Below are 21,816 nucleotides of genomic sequence, written 5' to 3'. Positions count from 1 at the left end.
CCCCCAAAAATCCCACCCCAAAACCTTCAAATCCCACCCCAAATCCCCCAAAAATCCCACCCAAACCCCCCAAAAATCCCACCCCAAAATCTCACCCCAAATCCCCCAAAATCCCACCCAAACCCCCCAAAAATCCCACCCCAAAATCCCATCCCAAATCCCCCAAAAATCCCATCCCAAAACCTTCAAATCTCACCCCAAATCCCCCAAAAATCCCACCCAAACCCCCCAAAAATCCCACCCCAAATCCCCCAAAAATCCCACCCCAAACCCCAAAAATCCCACCCCAAAATCTCACCCCAAATCCCCCAAAAATCCCACCCAAACCCCCCAAAAATCCCACCCCAAATCCCCCAAAAATCCCACCCCAAACCCCAAAACAAAAATCCCACCCCAATTCTCTCCAAAATCCCCAAATCTGACCCCAAAACCCCAAATCCAGCAAATCCCACCCCAAATTTCCCCAAATCTTCCCAAAATCTTCAAATTTCCAAAATCCCTTCAAATCCCAAAAATCTCACCCCAAATCCCCCCAGACATTCCCAAATTTCCAAAATCCCCCAAATCTGACCCCAAATATTATTAATATTACTAATATTAATATTCATATTAATGTTAGTAAAAATTAATAACTATTAATTTGTATTATATTAATATTAATATTAATATTAGTGTTGATATTAGTATTAATGTTATTATTAATATTAATATTAATGTTAATGTTATTATTAATATTAATATCAGTATTATTATTAGTATTAGTATTAATATTAATAAATTTGTATTGATATTAGTAAATGTTAAATGGTATTTCTACAGTTTAATTAATGTGTAATAGAATTAATAAATATTAATGACCGATGGATTTATATGAATAAAAATTAATAAATACGAATAAATATTCATACATCTTTATTTATATTAAATATTGAAACCCGAGACACCGGGAAAATTGGGAATGACCCTCGGAAAAATGGGAATAAATCCAGGAAAAATGGGAATAATCCTGGCAAAACTGGGAATAATTCACAGGAAAAATGGGAATAATCCTTGGAAAATGGGAATAACCCCCAAGAAATGGAAAAATCCTTGGAAAATTTGGGAAGAACCCCTGGAAAAATGGGAAGAACCCTCAGAAAAATGGGAATAATTCATGGAAAACTGGGAATAATCCCTGGAAAAATGGGAATAACGTTTGGAAAAATGGGAATAATTCAGAGAAAAATGGGAATAACACCTGGAAAACTGGGAAGTACATGAAGAAAATGGGAATAACACTCAGAAAAATGAGAATAACTTTCAGAAAAATGGGAATAATTCATGGAAAAATGGGAATAACGCTTGGAAAAAATGGGAATAACTCAGAGAAAAATGGGAATAACCCCTGGAAAAATGGGAAGAACCCTCGAAAAAATGGGAATAATTCATGGAGAACTGGGAATAACTCAGAGAAAAATGGGAATAACCCTTGGAAAATTGGGAATAAACCCTGGAAAACTAGGGAAGATCATGAGGGAACTGGGAATAACCACCAGAAAAATGGGAATAACTTTCAGAAAAATGGGAATAACCCCCCAAACCCCCGGAATTCCCCATCCCCTCTCCCTCCCTGTCCCACCCCGTTGCAGATCCGATCCTGGGGATGGAAATCCGGGAATTTTCCCGTGTGGAATTCCGGGGCTATTTGATGTTCTTGAGGAGCGCGGTGCCGGCGCTGACCAGCGGAGAACCGGGAATGAGCCCCGGGAAAATGGGAATGACCCCTGGGAAAATGGGAATAATTCACGGAAAACTGGGAATAATGCTTGGAAAAATGGGAATAACGTTTGGAAAAACAGGAATAATTCAGAGAAAAATGGGAGTAACTCAGAGAAAAATGGGAATAACCCTTGGAAAAATGGGAATAGCCCCCCAAAACCCCAGGAATTCCTCCTCCCTTCTCCCTCCCTGTCCCACCCCGTTGCGGATCCGATCCCGGGGACGGAAATCTGGGAATTTTCCGGTGTGGAATTCGGGGCTATTTGATGTTCTTGAGGAGCGCGGTGCGGGCGCTGACCAGCGCCTTGAAGGCGTCCTCGCTGCCGGGCGCCAGGCACTTGTCGGGGTGCAGCAGCACCGCCAGGCGCCGGTACGGCCCGCGTCACCTCCTCCCTGGGAAAACGGGAAAAATCCGGGATCACGGCCGGGAAACGCGGGATTCCGGGGGTTCCGTGGGAATGCTGGGGGTTTGCGGCAGGAATTATGGGATTTCCATGGGAATGCTGCCTTTTCTCACGTCAATTCCGGTGAATTCTGCCTTTTTCCGCCATTTTTTCCCTGGAGTTCTGGGTTTTTCCGGTGGAAATTCCAGGGTTTTCCATGGGAATTCCAGTTTTTCCTGCAGGAATTCTGCCTTTTCCCGCAGGAATTCCGGCTTTGCCCTGGGAATTCTGGGATTTTCCCCATAGGAATTTTGGGGTTTCCCACAGGAATTCCACCTTTACCCACTGCAATCCCACGTTTTCCATGGGAATTCTGGGATTTTCTGGAAGGAATTCCGGGGGTTCCCTGGGAATGCTGGGGGTTTACGGCAGGAATTTTGGGGTTTCCGTGGGAATTCTTGTGGGAAATCCAGTTTTCTGGGAGGGATTTCGGCTTTTCCCATTGGAATTCTGACCTTTCCCCACAGGAATTCCAGCTTTTCCCACTGGAATTCCAGCTTTTCCATGGGAATTCTGGGGTTTTACGGCAGGAATTTCAGGTTTTCCCCCAGAAATTCCACCTTTTCCCACAAGAATTTCAGGTTTTCCCATGGAAATTCCACCTTTTCCCACAGGAATTCTGGCTTTTCCCTGGGAATTCTGGGATTTTCCCAATAGGAATTTTGGGGATTCCCACAGGAATTCCACCTTTACCCACTGGAATTCAGGCTTTCCCATGGGAATTCTGGGGTTTTCCTGCAGGAATTTTGGACTTTCCCTGGGAATTCTGGGCATTTCCAGAAGGAATTCTGGGGTTTCCATGGGAATGCTGTGGGTTTATGGCAGGAATTTTGGGATTTCCATGGGAATTTTGCCTTTTCTCAGGTCAATTCCAGCTCTTCCAGAGTGAAATTTGGCTTTTTCCGCCATCGTTTTTCTGGGAGTTCTGGGTTTTTCCGGTGGAAATTCCAGGGTTTTCCATGGAAATTCCAGCTTTTCCTGCAGGAATTCCAGGTTTTCTCTCAGGAATTTTGCCTTTTCCTGCAGGAATTTCCAATTGGAATTTTGGCTTTTCTCACGGGAATTCTTGAGGGAATTCTGCTTTCTTCCTGCAGGAATTTTGGTTTTTCCCAGAAGAATTCCACCTTTTCCCACAAAAATTCCACTTTTTCCTGCTGGAATTCCACCTTTTCCCGATGGAATTCCTGGTTTTCCCTCAGGAATTTTGCCTTTTCCCACAGAAATTCCACTTTTTCCCATTGAAATTTTTGCTTTTCTCATGGGAATTCTTGAGGGAATTCTGTGTTCTTCCTGCAGGAATTTTGGTTTTTCCCAGAAGAATTCCATCTTCTCCCGCAGGAATTCCAGGTTTTCCAGCAGGAATTCCACCATTTCCCGATGGAATTCCTGGTTTTCCCTCAGCAATTTTGCCTTTTCCTGCGTGAATTCCACCTTTTTCCATGTGAATTCCACTTTTTCCTACAGGAATTCCACATTTTCTCTCAGAAACTCCACCTTCTCCCACAGGAATTCCGGGTTTTTTTGCAGGAATTCCACCTTTTCCTTTGAAAATTCCACCTTTTCCCTTGGAAATTCCTGGTTTTCCATTAGGAATTCCACCTTTTCCTGCTGGAAATTCCACTTTCTCCCACAGGAATTTCACCTTTTCCTGCTGGAAATTCCACCTTTTCTCTGGGGAATTCCACATTTTCCCACAGGAATTCCGCCTTTTCCTGTGGAAATTCCAACTTTTTCCATGGAAATTCCAGCTTTTCCCGTGTGAATTCCACCTCTTCCCGCAGGAATTCCAGGTTTTCCTGCTGGAATTTGAGCTTTTCCATGGGAATTCTTGAGGGAATTCTGGGGTTTTCTCTTAGGAATTCCACCTTTTCCCACAGAAATTCCAGGTTTTCCCACTAGAATTCCACATTTTTCCTTCGGAAATTCCACCTTCTCCCACAGGAATTCCACCTTTTCCCTTGGAAATTCCGCCTTTTCTCACAGGAATTCCACCTTTTCCCGCTGGAATTCCTGGTTTTCTCTTGGGAATTTTGCCTTTTCCTGCAGGAATTCCATCTTTTCCTGCGTGAATTCCAACTTTTTCCATGTGAATTCCAGTTTTTCGTACGGGAATTCCACATTTTCCCTCGGAAACTCCACGTTCTCCCACAGGAATTCCAGGGGGTTTTTTTTTGCGGGAATCCCGGCTTTTCCTGCCGGAATTCCACCTTCTCCCACAGGAATTCCGGGGTTTTTTTTGCAGGAATTCCACCATTTCCTTTGAAAATTCCACCTTTTCCCTTGGAAATTCCTGGTTTTCCGTTGGGAATTCCTCCTTTTCCCGATGGAAATTCCACTTCCTCCCACAAGAACTCCCCATCTTCCCACGGAAACTCCGCCTTCTCCCACGCGAATTCCGCGGTTTTTTTCTGCCTTTTCCCCGGGAACTCCACGTTTTCCGTCCGGAATTCCCGTTGTTTTTTTTTTCCCGAACTGCCCGCACCTGGAGGCGCCGGGTTTGAGGCCCAGCGCGTCCCAGCTGTCCTTGCTGTTCCGGATGCGCCGGATGGCGTCCGCCTGCTCCCGCGTGAAGCTGACCCCGGAGCCGCCCGGCGGCCGCTTCCCGCCGTTCTCGCACAGATCCACGATGGCCGAGTAGAAGTTCTGGGAATTCCCGGCGGGAATCAGCCCCCCCCCCGGGAAAGGGTTTGGGGCTGGTTCTTTGGGATTATTCGGGATTATTCGGGAATGGGGGCAGCGGGAGATGGGATTCGGATCCCGGGGGTAATCGTGGAGGAGATTCCCACAGGGCGATCCCGAAAGTCCTGGATTCAATTCCCAAGGTTTTCCTGGATCCAATTCCCAGCCCTTCAATCCCGAAAATCCCAGATCCATTTTCCAGGATGATCCCAGGAAAATCCCGGATCCAAATCCCAGCCCCTTCCCAGGACATTCCCAACAGTCCCAGCTCCCATTCCCAGCCCTTCAATCCCAAAAATCCCAGATCCATTTTCCAGGATGATCCCAGGAAAATCCCGGATCCAAATCCCACACAACATTCCCAATAATCCCAGATCCAATTCCCAAGACTTCCCAGGAAAATCCCGGATCCAACTCCCAGCCCCTTCCCAGGACGTTCCCAACAGTCCCAGCTCCCATTCCCAGCCCTTCAATCCCAATAATCCCACATCCAATTCCCAAACTTTTCCAATGAAAATCCTGGATCCAAATCCAAAAGACTTCCCAGGGCAATCCCGAAAATCCTGGATTCAACTCCCAAGGTTTTGTAAAGAAAATCCTGGATCCAATTCCCAGCCCGTCAATCCCGAAAATCCCAGATCCATTTTCCAGGATGATCCCAGGAAAATCCCAGATTCAACCCTCAGACCTTTCCCAGGACAATCCCAAAATCCCAGACCCAATTCCCAGCTCTTCATTCCCAACAATCCCAGATCCAGTTTCCAGCCCTTCATTCCCAATAATCCTGGATCCAATTCCCAGGATGATCCCAAATCCAAATCCCACAGGACCTTCCCATCAATCCCAGATTCAATTCCCAGGATGATCCCAAGAAACTCCCGGATCCAGCCCCCAGTCCCTTCCCAGGACATTCCCAACAATCCCAGATCTGATTCCCAAACTTTTCCAAGGAAACTCCTGGATCCAAATCCGAAAGATGTCCCAGGGCCATCCCAAAAATCCTGCATTCAATTCCCAAGGTTTTCAAAGGAATCTCCTGGATCCAATTCGCAGCCCTCCCCAGCACATTCCCAACAATCCCGAATCCCATTTCCAGCCTCTTCCCAAGAAAATCCCGAATCCAGGTCCCAGCCCTTCAATCCCAACTATCCCAGATCCAATTCCCAGGAAAATCCCAGTTCCAGCCCCCGTCCCTTCCCAGGACAATCCCAAAAAACCCAGATCCAGCTCCCAGCCCTTCAATCTCAACAATCCCAGATTCAATTCCCAAACTTTTCCAACGAAAAGCCTGGATCCAATTCCCAGCCCTTTAATCCCAAAAATTCCAGATCCAATTCCCAGGGTGATCCCAGGAAAATCCCGCAGGACATTCCCAACAATCCCAGATCCAATTCCCAAAAGTTCCCAGGAAAATCCCGGGTCCACCTCCCAGCCCCTTCCCAAGGTGATCCCAGAAATCCCAGATCCCATTCCCAGCCTTTGAACCCCAACAATCCCGGATCCCATTCCCAAACCTTTTCCCAGGAAAATCCCAGATCCCATTCCCAGCCCTTCCCAGGACATTCCCAAATATCCCGGAATCTTCTCCAAGCCCTCCTGGAGCCGTGGCCCCCTTGGGAATGCCCCCATTCCCACATTCCCAATCCCACCGCCCAACCTCCCCCACCATGGGAATTCCCAGCTCTTCCCATCTCCAAATTCACTCCCGTTGGGAAGTCCCACCTGGAATTCCCACCCAGAACATCTCCCAGAATTCCCACCTGGAACATCTCCCATGGAATTTCCTCCCGGAACATCTCCCACATTCCCACCCAGAACATCTCCTGAAATTCCCAGCCAGAATTCCCACAGTTCCTGCCCGGCATTCCCGGAATTCCCACCCGGAACATCTCCTGGATCCCTCCCAGCTGTCCCTTCATCCCATATTCCCACCCCAAATCCCACCAGGAATTCCCACCCAGAACATCTCCCGAAATTCCCAGCCAGAATTCCCGGAGTTCCCGCCCGGCATTCCCAGAATTTGCACCTGGAACATCTCCTGGATCTTTCCGAGCCGCCCCTTCATCCCACATTCCCACCCAAAACCCACCTGGAATTCCCACCCGTAACATCTCACCTGGAATTCCCACCCGGAACATCTCCCTGAATTCCAGGAATTCCCTCCCAGAACATCTCCCGGAATTCCCACCTGGAACATCTCCTGGATCGCTCCCACCCGTCCCTTCCTCCCACATTTCCACCCCAAATCCCACCAGGAATTCCATCCAGACCATCTCCCACATTCCCAGCTGGATTCCAACCAGGAATTCCCGGAATTCCCACCCGGAACATCTCCTGGATGCCCTCGCCGCTCTGGGCCAAGGTCTGCCAGCAGAGCAGGAACCCACAGCTCCCACCCCTCCCTCCATCCCACATTCCCACCCGGAATTCCCACCTGGAACACCTCCCGGAATTCCTGACCCAGCATTCCCGCACGGAATTCCTTCCCGGCGTTCCTTCCCACCTGGAACATCTCCTGGATGCCCTCCCCGCTCTGGGCCGAGGTCTCCCAGTAGCTGAAGCCGCGGCTCTCGGCCCAGAGCCGCCCCTCGCTCTCGTCCACCACCCGCAGCTTCCCCGCGTCCACCTGGCAGGGAACGCCGCGGGAACGCCGCGGGAACACCGCCGGAACGGGAACACGGCCAGAACGGGAACACGGCGGGAATGGAAACGGGGGGAATGGAAACGGCGGGAATGGGAACGGGAAAATGGCAGGAAAACAGCGGGAGAATGGCGGGAGAACAGCGGGAGAATGGTGGGAGAAAAACAGGAAAATGGCGGGAGAACGGCGAGAATGAAAACGGGCGGAAATGGTGGGAGAACAGCCGGAAAGCAACAGGAGAACAATGGGAAAACAAGGGGATAACAACAGGAAAACAACAGGAAAACAACGGGAGAACAATGGGAAAACAGCAGGACAACAGCAGGAGAATAGTGGGAAAACAACAGGAGAATGGTGGGAGAATGGTGGGAAAACAGCGGGAATGAAAATGGGAAAACAGCAGGAAAACGGGGGGAAAACAGCGAGAGAACAGCGAGAAAACAGCGGGAAAACAGCAGGAAAACAACGGGAGAACAACGGGAGAACAATGGGAAAACGGTGGGAAAACGGCGGGAAAACGGCAAGAGAACAGCAGGAAAATGGCGGGAAAACAACAGGAAAACAGCAGGAGAACAGCAAGAAAACAGAGGGAAAACGGCGGGAATGGAAACAGGGGAAACGGCGGGAAAACGGTGGGAGAACAGCAGGAAAATGGCGGGGGAACGGCAGGAAAACGGCAGGAGAAGAATGGGGAAACGGCAGGAAAACAGCGGGAGAACAGAGGGAATGAAAACAGAAAAACAGAGGGAATGAAAACGGGAAAATGGCGGGAGAACAGCGGGAGAACAACAGGAGAACAACGAGAAAACAATGGGAGAACAGTGGGAGAATAACGGGAGAACAGAGAGAGAACAATGGGAGAACAACGGGAAAACAACAGGAAAACCACGGGAAAACAGAGGGAGAACAAGAGGAGAACAGCGGGACAACAGCGGGAAAATGGCGGGAAAACGGCGGGAATGAAAACGGGGAAACGGCAGGAAAACGGCGGGAAAACGGCGGGAAAACAACAGGAGAATGGCGGGAGAATGGTGGGAGAACAACAGGAGAACAATGGGAAAATGGCGGGAAAACGGCAAGAGAACAGTGGGAAAATGGCGGGAATGGAAACCGGGGAAATGGTGGGAAAACGGCGGGAGAACAGCAGGAAAATGGCGGGGGAATGGTGGGAGAATGGTGGGAGAACAGTGGGAAAACAGTGGGAAAACAACGGGAAAATGGCAGGAATGAAAACAGGAAAACAGCGGGAAATCGGTGGGAATGAAAATGGGGAAACACCAGGAAAACAGCAGGAAAACAGCGGGAGAGCAGCAGGAATGAAAACGGGAAACCCGTGGGAAAGCAACAGGAGAACAACGGGAAAACAGCGGGAAACCAGCGGGAGAACGTCGGGAAAATAATGGAAAAACAATGGGAGAACAACAGGAAAACAGCGGGAAAATGGCGGGAAAATGGCGGGAGAACAGTGGGAATGAAAGTGGAAAAACAACAGGAGAACAGCGGGAAAATGGGGGGAATGAAAATGGGAAAACAGCAGGAAAACGTCGAAAGAACAGCGGGAGAACAACGGGAAAATGGCGGGAGAACAGCAGGAATACAACGGGAAAACGGCAGGAATGAAAACGGGAAAACGGTGGGAAATCGGCGGGAATGAAAATGGGAACACAGCAGGAAAAAGGTGGGAAAACAGCGGGAGAACGGCGGGAATGGAAACAGGAAATGGAAACGGCGGGAAGGGAAATGGGAACAGTGGGAATAATAAAAACAACAGGAATATTAAATAAACACCGTGAAAATGTGAAATAAAAACAGCGGGAATATAAATAAACAATGGGAAAATAAATCCCACAGGAACCAGAATGGGAAAAACCCGGGGAATGGCTCCAGAATTCCCGGAATTTCCATCCTGGTGGATCCAGTCTGGAAAAATCCCTGGGAACGGCTCCAGAATTCCAGGAATTTCCATCCTGGAGGGTCCCGTTGGGAACAAAGCCCAGGAATGGCTCCGGAATCCCTGGAATGTCCAGGATTTCAATCCTGAGGGATCCGGCCTGGAAACAACCCCGGGAACTGCACTGGAATTCCCAGAATTCCCGGAATTCCCACGATTCGTGTTCCACAGGATCCATTTGGGAACAGAGCCCCAGGAATTTCTCTGGAATCTCCGGAACTCCTGGAGTTTCAATCCCACAGGATCCAATCAGGAAGAAAGCTTGGGAATGGCTCCGGAATTCCCAGTATTCCCAAAGTTTCCATCCTGGGGGATCCAGTTGGGAACAAAGGCCAGGAATGGCTCCGGAATCTCCAGAATTCCTGGAATTTCAATTCCACAGGATCCAGCCTGGAACAAAACCCTGGGAATGGCTCCGGAATCTCCGGAATTCCTGGAATTCCCACTATCCTCATTCTGCTGGATCCAGCCTGGAACAAAACCCTGGGAACGGCTCCAGAATTCCCGGAATTCCCAGAATTCTCACAACTCCCATTCCATGGGATCAAGTCGGGCAAAGAGCCCCAGGAGCGGCTCAGGAATCTCCGGAATTCTCACAATTCCCACAATTCCCATCCCTCGGGAGCCTGTGGGCCTGGAAAAAACCCTGGAATGGCTCTGAAATCCCCAGAATTCCCGGAATTCCCGGAATTCTGGACCTTGTTGGCACAAACAGCGAACACGACGTTGTCCAGGCTGCCGCGGGGGCCCAGCCTGGAACAAAACCCCGGGAACATCTCCGGAATTCCCACAATTCCCAACACTCTGGATCTGGCCAGGAAAAACCCCTGGGAACGGCTCCAGAATTCCCAGAATCTCTGGAATTCCCACAATTCCTGAAATTCCCACAATTCCCATCCTACTGAATCCAGGTTGGAACAAACCCCGACAACGCTTCAGGAATCTCCAGAACTCCCCTCCCAAGGGATTCCATCACGACCAAACCCCGCGAAGCTCCCCAGAATTCCCCAGAATTCCCAGGAATTCCAGGAATTCCCGCGGAATTCCCGGACCTTGTTGGCGCAGACGGCGAAGACGACGTTGTCCAGGCTGCCGTGGGGCCCCAGCTCGCGGCGCATCTCGGCCAGCCACGAGTCGAGCGCCTCGAAGGAGTCCTTGGAGCCCACGTCGTAGACCAGCAGCACCCCCTGCGTGTCCCGGTAGAACTCGTTACGGACCTGAATGGGAAACGGGGCAAAAACGGGCAAAAACGGGCAAAAATGACGTTCTTTATAATTATACAATGATTTATTAATGGTTTATTAATGTTTTATTAGTGTTTTATTAATGGAATGAGGAGTCCTTGGAGCCCACGTCGTGCACCAGCAGCACCCCCTGCGTGTCCCGGTAGAACTCGTTACGGACCTGACGGAAAAAGGGGCAAAAACGGGCAAAAACGGGAAAAAATGACGTTTTTTGTAATTATATAATGGTTTATTAGTGTTTTATTAGTGTTTTATTAGTGTTTTATTAATGTAATGAGGAGTCCTTGGAGCCCACGTCGTGCACCAGCAGCACCCCCTGCGTGTCCCGGTAGAACTCGTTACGGACCTGAATGGAAAAACAGGGCAAAAACGGGCAAAACGGGCAAAAATGACGTTTTTTGTAATCATATAATGGTTTATTAGTGATTTATTAGTGTTTTATTAATGTAATGAGGAGCCCTTGGAGCCCGCGTCGTGCACCAGCAGCACCCCCTGCGTGTCCCGGTAGAACTCGTTACGGACCTGAATGGAAAAATGGGGCAAAAACGGGCAAAAATGATGGTTTTTAATAATTATATAATGGTTTATTAATGTTTTATTAATGTAATGAGGAGAACTTGGAGCCCACGTGTGCACCAACCAGCAGCACCCCGGTAGAACTCATTACGAACCTGAAATTTGGGGGAAAAACGGGGAAAAATAAAAATATTCTTGGAAAAAACTGAGGAGTAAAACAGTCCAGGGGGAAAAAAAAATCCAAGGAAAAAAACAAAGCACAAAAAACAAACAAACAAAAAAAAACCCCACAAAAAGCCAAAAAACCCAAGCCAAAACAAACAAAAACAAACAAACAAACAAAACTAAACAAAAAAAAAAACCAACAAAAAAAAACCCACAAAAAACAAACACAAAAAAAAAAAAACACAACAAGAAGAAAAAAGTAAAAAAAAAAAAAAAGAGTGAGAAAGAGAGAAATTCCAGGGAAAAAAATTCAGGAAAAAAAAACTGGAGAAAACGAATAGGGAAGAATATTTGGAGAAAAAACTCTGGGGGAAAAAAATTCCAGGGGAAAAAATTCAAGAAAAACAAAAAAACCCTGAAAATTATTAAAAAAGAAAAAAATTTAAAAATCCAGCGAAAAAAATCCGGGAAATAAAAATTGGAGAAAAAATAGGGAAAAAAAAATCTGGGGGAAAAAAACGGGAAAAACAATAATTTGGGGAAGAGCCCAAGAGAAGAATTCCCAGTTTTCCAGGGGGGATTTTGGGAATTCTGACCTCGTAGAAGAAGGGGTGTCCGGCCATGTCGAAGATGTTCACCTTGATCTCCCGGTCCCGGATCTGCACCCTGGAAAAGGCGTTGGAATTCTGGGAATTCCAAGAAAAAACCCTCGGATTTCCAGGGAAAAAAAAAACAAAACCCTTGGAATTCCAGGAGTTCCAGGACAAAAACCCCCTCAGAATTCTGGGAATTCCCCGTGGATTTGGAATGTCTGGATTCCAGGGTGGGAATTCCTGGTGGGAATTGCTCCTGAATTCCAAGGGGAGCTCCTCTGGGAATACTCCAGGTTGTTCCTGCTCATCCCGTTATCCCATTATCCCATGAATCCCATCTCATCCTGTTATCCTTTTATCCCATCATCCCATCCCACTATCCCAAAATCCCACCCCATTATCCCATTAATTCCATTCCCATTATTCCCATCCCATCCCCAATCCCATTATTCCCAACCACATTCTCATGATTCCCACTATTCCCGTTATTCCCAGTTCCGTAATTCCCATTACCCCCACCATTCCCCTTCCCATTATTCCCATTATTCCCATTATTCCCGTTATTACCGTTATTCCCGTTATTTCGATTCTTCCCATTCCCATTATCCCCACCATCCCCACCGTCCCCATCCCATTCCCACCGTTATTCCCACCATTCCTCTTATCCCATTATCCCTGTTATTCCCGCCGTTATTCTGTCATTATTCCTGTTATTCCCGTTATTCCCGCCGCCGTTATTCCCATTATTCCCGCTCCTGTTATTCCCACTGTTATTCCCACCATTATTCCTGCCGTTATTCCCGCCGTTACTCCCGTTATTCCCCGTCATTATTCCCGTTATTCCCCCCGTTATCCCTGTTATCCCGTTATTCCCGCCGTCATTCCCACCATCATTCCCGTTGCCGTTATCCTCGCCGTTATTCCCGTTGTCATTCCCGTTATTCCCGTTATCCCCTCTGCCGTCATTCCCGTTACTCCCGCTGTCATTCCCACCGTCATTCCCGTTATTATTCCCGCTGTCACTCCTGTTGTCATCCCCGTTATCCCCGTTGCCATTCCCGTTATTCCCGTCATTCCCGTTATCCCCGCTGTCGTTCCCGTGGTTATTCCCGCTGTCATTCCCATTATTCCCGTTATCCCCCATGCCGTTATTCCCGTTATTCCCGTTATTCCCGTTGTCGTTGTCCCCATTGTCATTCCCGTTATTCCCGTCATTCCCGTTATCCCCGTTGTCATTCCCGCCGTTATTCCCGTTGCCGTCATTCCCACTGCCATTCCCGTTGTCATTCCTGCGGTTATCCCTGCTGTCATTCCCGCTGTTATTACTCCCGCGGTCATTCCTGTTATTCCCGTTATTATTCCCGTTGCGGTCATTCCCGTTATTATTCCCGTTGTGATTCCCGCCGTTGTTATTCCCGCCGTTGTGATTCCCGTTGCCGTCATTCCCGTCATTCCCGCCGTTATCCCCGTTGCCATTCCCGCCATTCCCGCCATTCCCGCGGTCATTCCCGTTATCTCCGCCGTCATTCCCGTTGTTATTCCCGCGCTCATTCCCGTTGCCGTCATTCCCGTTGTGATTCCCGCGGTCATTCCCATCGTGATTCCCGTTGCCGTTATTCCCGTTTCGGTCATTCCCGTTATTCCCGCCGCCGTGATTCCCGTTATTCCCGCCGCCGTGATTCCCGTTATTCCCGGTGCCGTGATTCCCGGTGCCCCCTCACTGCGTGACGCCGTAGTCGATGCCGATGGTGGCCAGGTACTTGGGCACGAAGCGCTTCTCGCAGTACCGCTTGATGATGCAGCTCTGCGGGCCGCGACAGCGCCGCGTTCCCCACACATCCCCCCAAAAATCCCCGAAATCCCCGAAATTCCAGAATCCGGGATTGGCGCCAAAAAAAACAGCGCCAAACCCCGCCCCCCCACGCCACCGGCCAATCAGAACCGCGCGTTCCACCCAAGCGCCGCCCACCCGCCCGTCAATCAACCGCCGCAACAACAACGCGATGCCGGCTGCTGATTGGTTGCATGGCGCAGCCAACGCACCAATCGCCACCAATCAACCCGCCCTCCCGCGCTGCTGATTGGTCGGTTCGCCCGCCCCTCAGCGCCCGCCAGCCAATAGCCGCGGCTCACCTTGCCCACCTCGGCGTTGCCCATGGAGATGACTTTAACCCGCAGCGCCTTGCGCGGCTCCTTCCGCTTCGCCGCGCTCGCCTCCATGGCGGGCCCGGCCCGGTGTCTGTTCCGGTTCCGGTGCCGGTGCCGGTGCCGGCGGCAGAGGCCGCAGGGCGGCAGCAATGGCGGCGGAGCCGCGCTTCCGCCTCAGCCCGGCCGCGCCGCGCGACTTCTCGCGAGATTTGCGGCGCTTGCGCCTGCGAGATTTGGGCGGAGGCGGGAGGGGGGGGGATCCGCCAGGGGGCGCCAAAAGGGGGGGGGGGGGGGGCGGTGTCACGTGACCTGTCCCTCTGTCCCCCTGTCCCTCTGTCCCAGCTCCGTCCCCGTCCCCAAATCCCAGGACGAATCCCAGCAGAAATCCCCAAACCAGTCCCGGAATCCCAAAAGAATCCCGAAGGAATCCCAAAGAAATCCCGGAATCCCGAAAGGAATCCCAAAAGAATCCCAGAACCAGTCCCGGAATCCCAAAAGAATCCTAAAGGGATCCCAAATCCCAAAATAAATCCCTGAATCCAAATGAATCCTGGAACAAATCCCAGAACAAATCCCAGAATCCAAAAGGAATCCCAGAATCCCAAACCAATCCCAGAACAAATCCCAGAATCCAAAAGGAATCCCAGAATCCCAAACCAATCCCAGAACAAATCCCAGAATCCCAAAACTGATCCCAAAACAAATCCCAGAACGGATCCCAGAACCCTGGAACCAATCCCTGAATCCCAAACCAATCCCGGAATCTCAAATCCCAAAATCCCAAAAATAATCCTGAAGGAATCCCAGAACCAATCCCAGAATCCCAAACAAATCCCAAACCATTCCCACAATCCCAAATGGATCCGGAACCAATCCCGGAACCAATCCCAGAATCCCAGAACCGATCCCAGAATCCCAAAACTGATCCCAAAACCAATCCCAGAATGAATCCCGGAACAAATCCCAGAATCCCAAATGGATCCCGGAATCCCAAACCAATCCCAGAATCCCAAAGAAATCCCAAACCAATCCAAAGCCATTCCAAAGAAATCCCAGAACCAATCCCAGAACAAATCCCAGAATCCCAAAACTGATCCCAAAACCAATCCCAGAATCCCGGAACCAATCCCAGAATCTCAAACAAATCCCAAGCAAATCCCAAACCATTCCCAAAATCCCAAATGGACCCAAAACCAATCCCGGAATCAATCCCAGAATCCCAAAGAAATCCCAAACAAATCCTAAACCATTCCCAGAATCCCAAATGGATCCTGGAATCCCAAACCAATCCAAAGCCAATCCAAAGAAATCCCAGAACCAATCCCAAAACAAATCCCAAATCATTCCCGGAACCAATCCCGAAATCCCAAACCAATCCCAGAATGGATCCCAGAATCCCAAAGAAATCCCAAACCAATCCCAGAATCCCAAAAGAATCCTAAAGGAATCCCAGAATCCCAAACAAATCCCAAAATCCCAAATGGATCCCAAACCAATCCCAGAACCAATCCCAAAACAAATCCCAGAATCCCAAGCAAATCCCAAACCAATCCCAGAATCCCAAAGAAATCCCAAACCAATGCCAGAATCTAAAATGGATCCCGAAATCCCAAATGGATCCGAAACCAATCCCAGAATCCCAAAACGAATCCTAAAGGGATCCCAAATCCCAAACAAATCCCAAAATCCGAAATGGATCCTAAACCAATCCCAGAACCAATCCCAAAACAAATCCCAAAATCCCAAACCAATCCCAAAGGAATCCCAGAACGGATCCCAGAATCCCAAAAAAAAATCCCAAACAAATCCCAAAACCAATCCCAGAATCCCAAAGAAATCCCAAACCAATCCCAAAACAAACCCCAGAATCCCAAAACTGATCCCAAAACCGATCCCAGAATCCCGGAACCAATCCCGGGATCCCAAATGGAGCCCGGGATCCCAAAGAAATCCCAAACAAATCCTGAACCAATCCCAAAACCATTCCCGCAATCCCAAATGGATCCAGAGCCAATCCCAGAATCCCAAAACCGACCCCAAAAGAAATCCCAGAACAAATCCCAAAATCCCGGAACTGATCCCAAAATCCCAAAACGGATCCCGTAATCCCGAACAAATCCCAAACCAATCCCAGAACCAATCCCAAAGGAATCCCAGAATCCCAAAAAAAATCCCAAAACCAATCCAAGAATCCCGAAACTGATCCCGGGATCCCAAAGAAATCCCAAAACCAACCCCAGGATCCCCCGAAATCCCAAAAGGATCCCAACCCCCCCCTCGGGATTTGGGGTTTTTTTTTGGGAACGTTCCGGATTTGCTGCCGGGATTTGTGCCCAAGGCACAAAAATTTGGGGTTTTTTGGGGAAATTTTGGGAAATTTTGGGAGGATTTGGGGTTTTTTGGGGTTTGGGATCTGGGGTTGGGGTTGGGATTTGGGGTTTTGGGGCTTTTTTGGGGGGATTTGGGATTTTTGGGGATTTGATTTTTGGGGGATTTGGGATTTTTGGAGATTTGCTTTTTTGGGGGATTTGGGATTTTTTGGGGGTTTGGGGTTCTTGGGGAGATTTTGGGTTTTCCCTGGATTTGGGGTTTTTTTTGGGATTTGGGATTTTGGGGCATTTGGGGCTTTTTGGGGGCAGTGTGGGGCTGGGTTTGGAATTTTGGGGTTTTTTAGGATTTGGGTTTTTTTAAGGATTTGGGGAAGTTTCTGGGTTTTTTTGGAGGCATCTGGGGATTTTTGGGATTGGAGAATTTTGAGGGATTTTGGGGTTTTTTGGGAAATTTTGGGGGTTTTGGGTGGATTTGGGATCTGGGGCTGGATCAGGGATTTGGGGCTTTTTTGGGGGGGAATTCTGGGTTTTTGGGTTTTTTTGGGATTTGGGTTTTGTTTTGGTTTTTGGGGGAGATTTGGGGTTTTTTTGGGATTTGGGGTTTTTTTGGGATTTGGGTTTTTTTGAATTTGGGGGTTTTTTTTAAATTTTGGGTTTGAGATTTGGGGTTTTTGGGGTTTTGCTTTTGGGATTTTTTTTCCTGGATTTCAGGTTTGGTTGGGGTTTGGGTTTGGTTGGGGTTTTTTTGGGATTTTGGTGTTTTTCTAATTTTGGGGTTTCTTTCATTTCATTCCTTTGTGGGGGATTGGGATTTTTGGGGGGAATTTGGGATTTTTTGGGGGGAGGATTTGGTGTTTTTCTGGGATTTCTGTTTTTTCTGCATTTTGGGGTTTATTTGGGGTTTTATTTCATTTCATTCCTTTTTGGGGTTTGGGATTTTTTGGGGCGGATTTGGGACTTTTCCTGGGTTTTTGGGGTTTTCTTTTAGGACTTGGGGTTTTCTTTCATTTTCGTCTTTTTTGGGATTTGGGGTTTTTGGGATTTGGGGCTTTTTTAGGGATTTGGGGCTTTTTTGGTTTTTTTTTTGGGATTTGGAGTTTGTTGGGATTTGGGTTTTGTTCGGGTTTTTGGGTGGATTTTGGGGTTTTTGGGGATTTGGGTTTTCTCGGGGGTTTTTTTGGGATTTAGGTATTTTTGGGGATTTGGGTTTTTTTCTGGATTTTGGGGTTGATTTGGGGATTTTTTTGAATTTTTTCCTTGTTGGGATTTGGGATTTTTTTGGGGGGAGATTTGGGGATTTGGTTTTTGGGATTTTTCCTGGATTTTTGATTTTTATTTTTTTTTTTTAGATTTTGGGTTTGTTGGGTTTCTTTTTTGGGGTTTGGGATTTTTTTTTTGGGGAATTTTCTTGGATTTTTCTTGAATTTTGCAATTTTTGGAATTTGGTTTTCATTGGGATTTTTTTGGGGCGGAATTTGGGTTTTTTCCTGGATTTGGGGGTTTTGGGATTTGGTTTTTGTTGGTTTTTGGGTTTTTTTTTCTTTGGGATTTGTGTTTTTTCCCGAATTTTTTGGTTTTTTAGGGATTTGGGGTTTTCTCTAATTTTGTTCTTTTTGGGGATTTGGGACCCTTTGGGGCAATGTGGGGTTGGGTTTGGAATTTTGGGATTTTTTTTTAAATATTTTGGGGGTTTTTTGAGGATTTTGGGAAGTTTCTGGATTTGGGGTTTTTTTTTGGGGGATCTGGGGCTTTTTGGGATTGGCGATTTTGGGGGAATTTGGGGTTTTTTTGTGGGAATTTGGTGGTTTTGGTGAAGTTTCTGCTTTTTTTGGGTGGATTTTGGGATTTTTTTTTAAATTTTAGGGTTTTTTGGGAAGATTTTGAGATTTGGGGTTGGTTTTTCCACCCCTCCCCACCCCAAGCCATTCCCAAAATCCCAACAAAATTCCCGACACTCCCGAGGCCGCGGTGCTGACGTTGGCGTTTATTGGGAAAAACCCGGAATTTTGGGGAAAAACCACAGAAATTTGGGAAAAACCACAGAAATTTGGGAAAATGACCTGGAATTTTGGGGAAAAAACACAGATTTTTGGGAAGAGAGCTGGAATTTCGGGGAAAATATCTGGAAATCTGGGGAAAATATCCGGAATTTTGGGAAAGAGATGGAATTTTGGGGAAAAAAACCCACGGAATTTTGGGGAAAAAAGAATTTTTTGGGGATTTTTGGGGAATGTTCGAGTTTTGCTTCCAGGAATTCTCGACTTTTCCCCACCCCAAATCCAGTTGGATCCCAGGAATCCAAAAATCCCAAAAATCCTCCAAAGTTCCTCTTCTCCCAATTTTTGGGGTTTTTTTCCCTCGGAATTCTTCATGATTCCACCAAAAAAATCCCCAAAATCTGGGAATTCTTCCAGGAAGGAACGCCCAAAACTGCGGAAACTCATCTTAAAATCATGGAAAAATGGGAATATCCCGGAATTCCCAGCGACCCAAGTCCCTCTGGAGCAGCCTGAGGATGGATCTTCCCAAAAAAAAAAAAAAAAGGATTTTCCAAAAAAAAAAAATCCCGTTCCAAGGGGGGAATTTTCCATCCTGGATTTTGCAGCCCAGAATTCCCGGAATTTTCCAGTTAGGATTTTCCATTCCAGAATTTTTTTGTCCGGGATTTCCAGGATTTTCCATCGGGGATTTGCAGTTTGGGATTTTCCCTCTGGAATTTTCTATTTGGGATTTTCCATTTGGGAATTCCTGTCCGGAATTTTCTATCCCAAGTTTTCCTTTTGGGATTTTCCCTCTGGAATTTTCCGTCCGGGATTTCCTGTCTGGAATTTTCCATCCCAAATTCTCCTTTTGGGATTTTCCATTTGGGATTTTTTATTTTTCGGATTTTCCATCTGGGATCGTTCATCCAGAATTTTCTATCCCAAATTTTCCTTTTGGGATTTTCCCTCTGGAATTTTCCATTTCGGATTTTCCATCCGGGATTTCCTGTCCAGAATTTTCCATTTGGGATTTTCTTTTTGGGATTTTCCATTTGGGATTCTCCATCCTGAATTTTCCTTCCAGAATTTTCCATCTGGAATTTTCCATCAAGGATTTCCTATTCCGAATTTTCTATCCCAAATTTTCCTTTTAGGTTTCCTGTCCGGAATTTTCCATCCCAAATTCTCCTTTTGGGATTTTCCATCCGGGATTTTCCATCTGGGATTTTCTTTTTTGGGATTTTCCATTTGGGATTCTCCATCCTGAATTTTCCCTCTGGAATTTTCCATTTAGAATTCCAGGTTTGTTTTTTTTTTAATGTGGGATTTTCCATCCCAAATTTTCCTTTTGGGATTTTCCATTTGGGATTTCCTGTCCGGAATTTTCCATCCCAAATTCTCCTTTTGGGGTTTTCCCTCTGGAATCTTCCATCCCAGATTTTTCCCTCTGGAATTCTCCATTTGGGATTTTCCATTCTGAATTCTCCATCCAGGATTTCCTGTCTGGAATTTTCCATCCCAAATTTTTTTTGGGGGGGGGGTTTCCACCCAGAATTTTTCATCCGAGAATTCCAGGGTTTTCCTTTTGGAATTTTCCATTTGGGATTTTCCATCCAGAACTTTCCATCCCAAATTTTCCATCCCGGATTTTCCATTTGGGGTTTTCCCTCTGGAATTTTCCGTCCCAGATTTTCTATCCGGAATTTTCTACTGGGGATTTTCCATCCAGAGTTTTCCCTCTGGAATTTTTTCATTTGGGATTTTTTCATTTGGGATTTTCCCATTTGGGATTTTCCCTTTTGGGATTTTCCCTTTTGGGGTTTTCCCTCTCCCAACCCCCTCCCTCAGTTCCTGGGGCTCCTTCCCGCCGCCGCCATTCCCGAATTTCCCAGGGAATTCCCATATCCAGGAAAAATCCCCGTTCCCGCAGCTCCTTCCCCCCCCCAAAAAAAAACTCCTGAAAATCCCAGGAAAACCGGGGCTGATCCCAAAAAAATCCCAGGAAAACTCGGGGACGATCCCAAAAAACACCACTGGAAAATCCCAGGAAAACCAAGGACCATCCCAAAAAAACCCCAGAAAATCCCGGAAAAATGGGGGACAATCCCAAAAAAATGCCAGAGAATCCCAGGAAAACCCGAGACAATCCCAAAAAACCACTGGAAAATCCCAGGAAAACCAAGGACGATCCCAAAAAAACCCCAGAAAATCCTGGGAAAATGGGGGACAATCCCCCCAGAAAAACCCAGAGAATTCCAGCAAAACCTGGGACAATCCCAAAAAAAAACCCGGGAGAATTTCAGCTGAATTTAGGATAATCCCAAAAAACCCTCAGAGAATCCTAGGAAAACCGAGGACGATCCCAAAAAAATCCCTGAAAATCCCTGGAAATCCCGGGACAATCCCAAAAAAACCCCTGAGAAAATCCCAGGAAAATTTAGGACGATCCCAAAAAAAATGCCAGAGAATCGTAGGAAAACCCGGGACAATCCCAAAAAAACCCTGGAAAATCCCAGGAAAACTGAGGACGATCCCAAAAAAAACCCCAGAAAATCCTGGGAAAATGGGGGACAATCCCAAAAAACCCTCAGAGAATCCTGGGAAAACTGAGGATGATCCCAAAAATCCAAGAAAATCCCGGGAAACCCAAGAAAAATCCCAAAAAAACCTTAGAAAATCCCAGAAAAACTGAGGACAATCCCAAAAAAACCACAGAAACTCCCAAGAAAACCGAGGATGATCCCAAAAAAAACCCCAGAAAATCCCGGATAACTGGGGACGATCCCGAAGGCGAACGGGCGCTGCGGCGGGATTTGGGGGATTCGGGAATTCCGAGGGGCCGCGGCTCCTCCGGAGGCTTCAGTAGACGCAGAGATCCGGGAATTTCATCTCGTACACCGGGATGGAGTGGGGCTGGGATTGGGATTGGGATTGGGATTGGGATTGGGATTGGGATTGGGGCGGGCCCAGCACGGCCGAGACGGCGCCGGAAGGACTCGGGGGCGGCCTGGGGAAAATCCGCCGGAAAAACGGGAAGAAGAGAGGGGGAAATGGGAATTGGGGTGGGGAAAGTGGGGTTTGGGGGGGGAAATTGGGATTTGGGAACAGGAAAAGTGGGAATTCGGGATGGGAAAATGGGATTTGGGGTGGGAAAAATGGGAATTTAGGGAGGGAAAAGTGGGATTTGGGATGAGAAATTGGGATGGGAAAGGGATTTGGGGTGGGAAAAATGGGATTTGGGGTGGGAAAGTGGGATGGGAATGGGAATTGGGGTGGGAAATTGGGATTTGGGAACAGGAAAAGTGGGAATTCGGGATGGGAAAATGGGATTTGGGGTGGGAAAAATGGGAATTTAGGGAGGGAAAA

At 47.7% G+C, this 21,816-nt stretch overlaps 2 protein-coding genes across 8 annotated transcripts in view; both read right to left on the bottom strand.

Moving 5' to 3' along the window:
- Window positions 1–21,816, bottom strand: part of EFR3B (EFR3 homolog B) — a 316,353-nt gene that overhangs the window by 224,351 nt on the left and 70,186 nt on the right. For all 7 annotated transcript variants that reach the window (XM_064411514.1, XM_064411510.1, XM_064411515.1 and 4 more), the window contains one exon: window positions 21,376–21,457. In XM_064411514.1, the coding sequence (XP_064267584.1) occupies window positions 21,376–21,457 (82 nt within the window). The remainder of the gene's footprint in view (window positions 1–21,375; window positions 21,458–21,816) is intronic.
- On the bottom strand, window positions 1,899–14,353 carry DNAJC27 (DnaJ heat shock protein family (Hsp40) member C27). Its single transcript, XM_064411495.1, is given in 8 exon segments — window positions 1,899–2,131; window positions 2,133–2,151; window positions 4,684–4,844; window positions 7,384–7,506; window positions 10,525–10,689; window positions 11,994–12,063; window positions 13,712–13,794; window positions 14,124–14,353. Coding segments are annotated over 8 exon segments (822 nt in total). The 5' UTR covers window positions 14,211–14,353; the 3' UTR covers window positions 1,899–2,017.

This window comes from Passer domesticus, chromosome 3, assembly GCF_036417665.1.
Source record: "Passer domesticus isolate bPasDom1 chromosome 3, bPasDom1.hap1, whole genome shotgun sequence".
NCBI classification, from domain to species: Eukaryota; Metazoa; Chordata; class Aves; order Passeriformes; family Passeridae; genus Passer; species Passer domesticus.
This window is presented reverse-complemented; position numbering and strand designations above follow the sequence as displayed.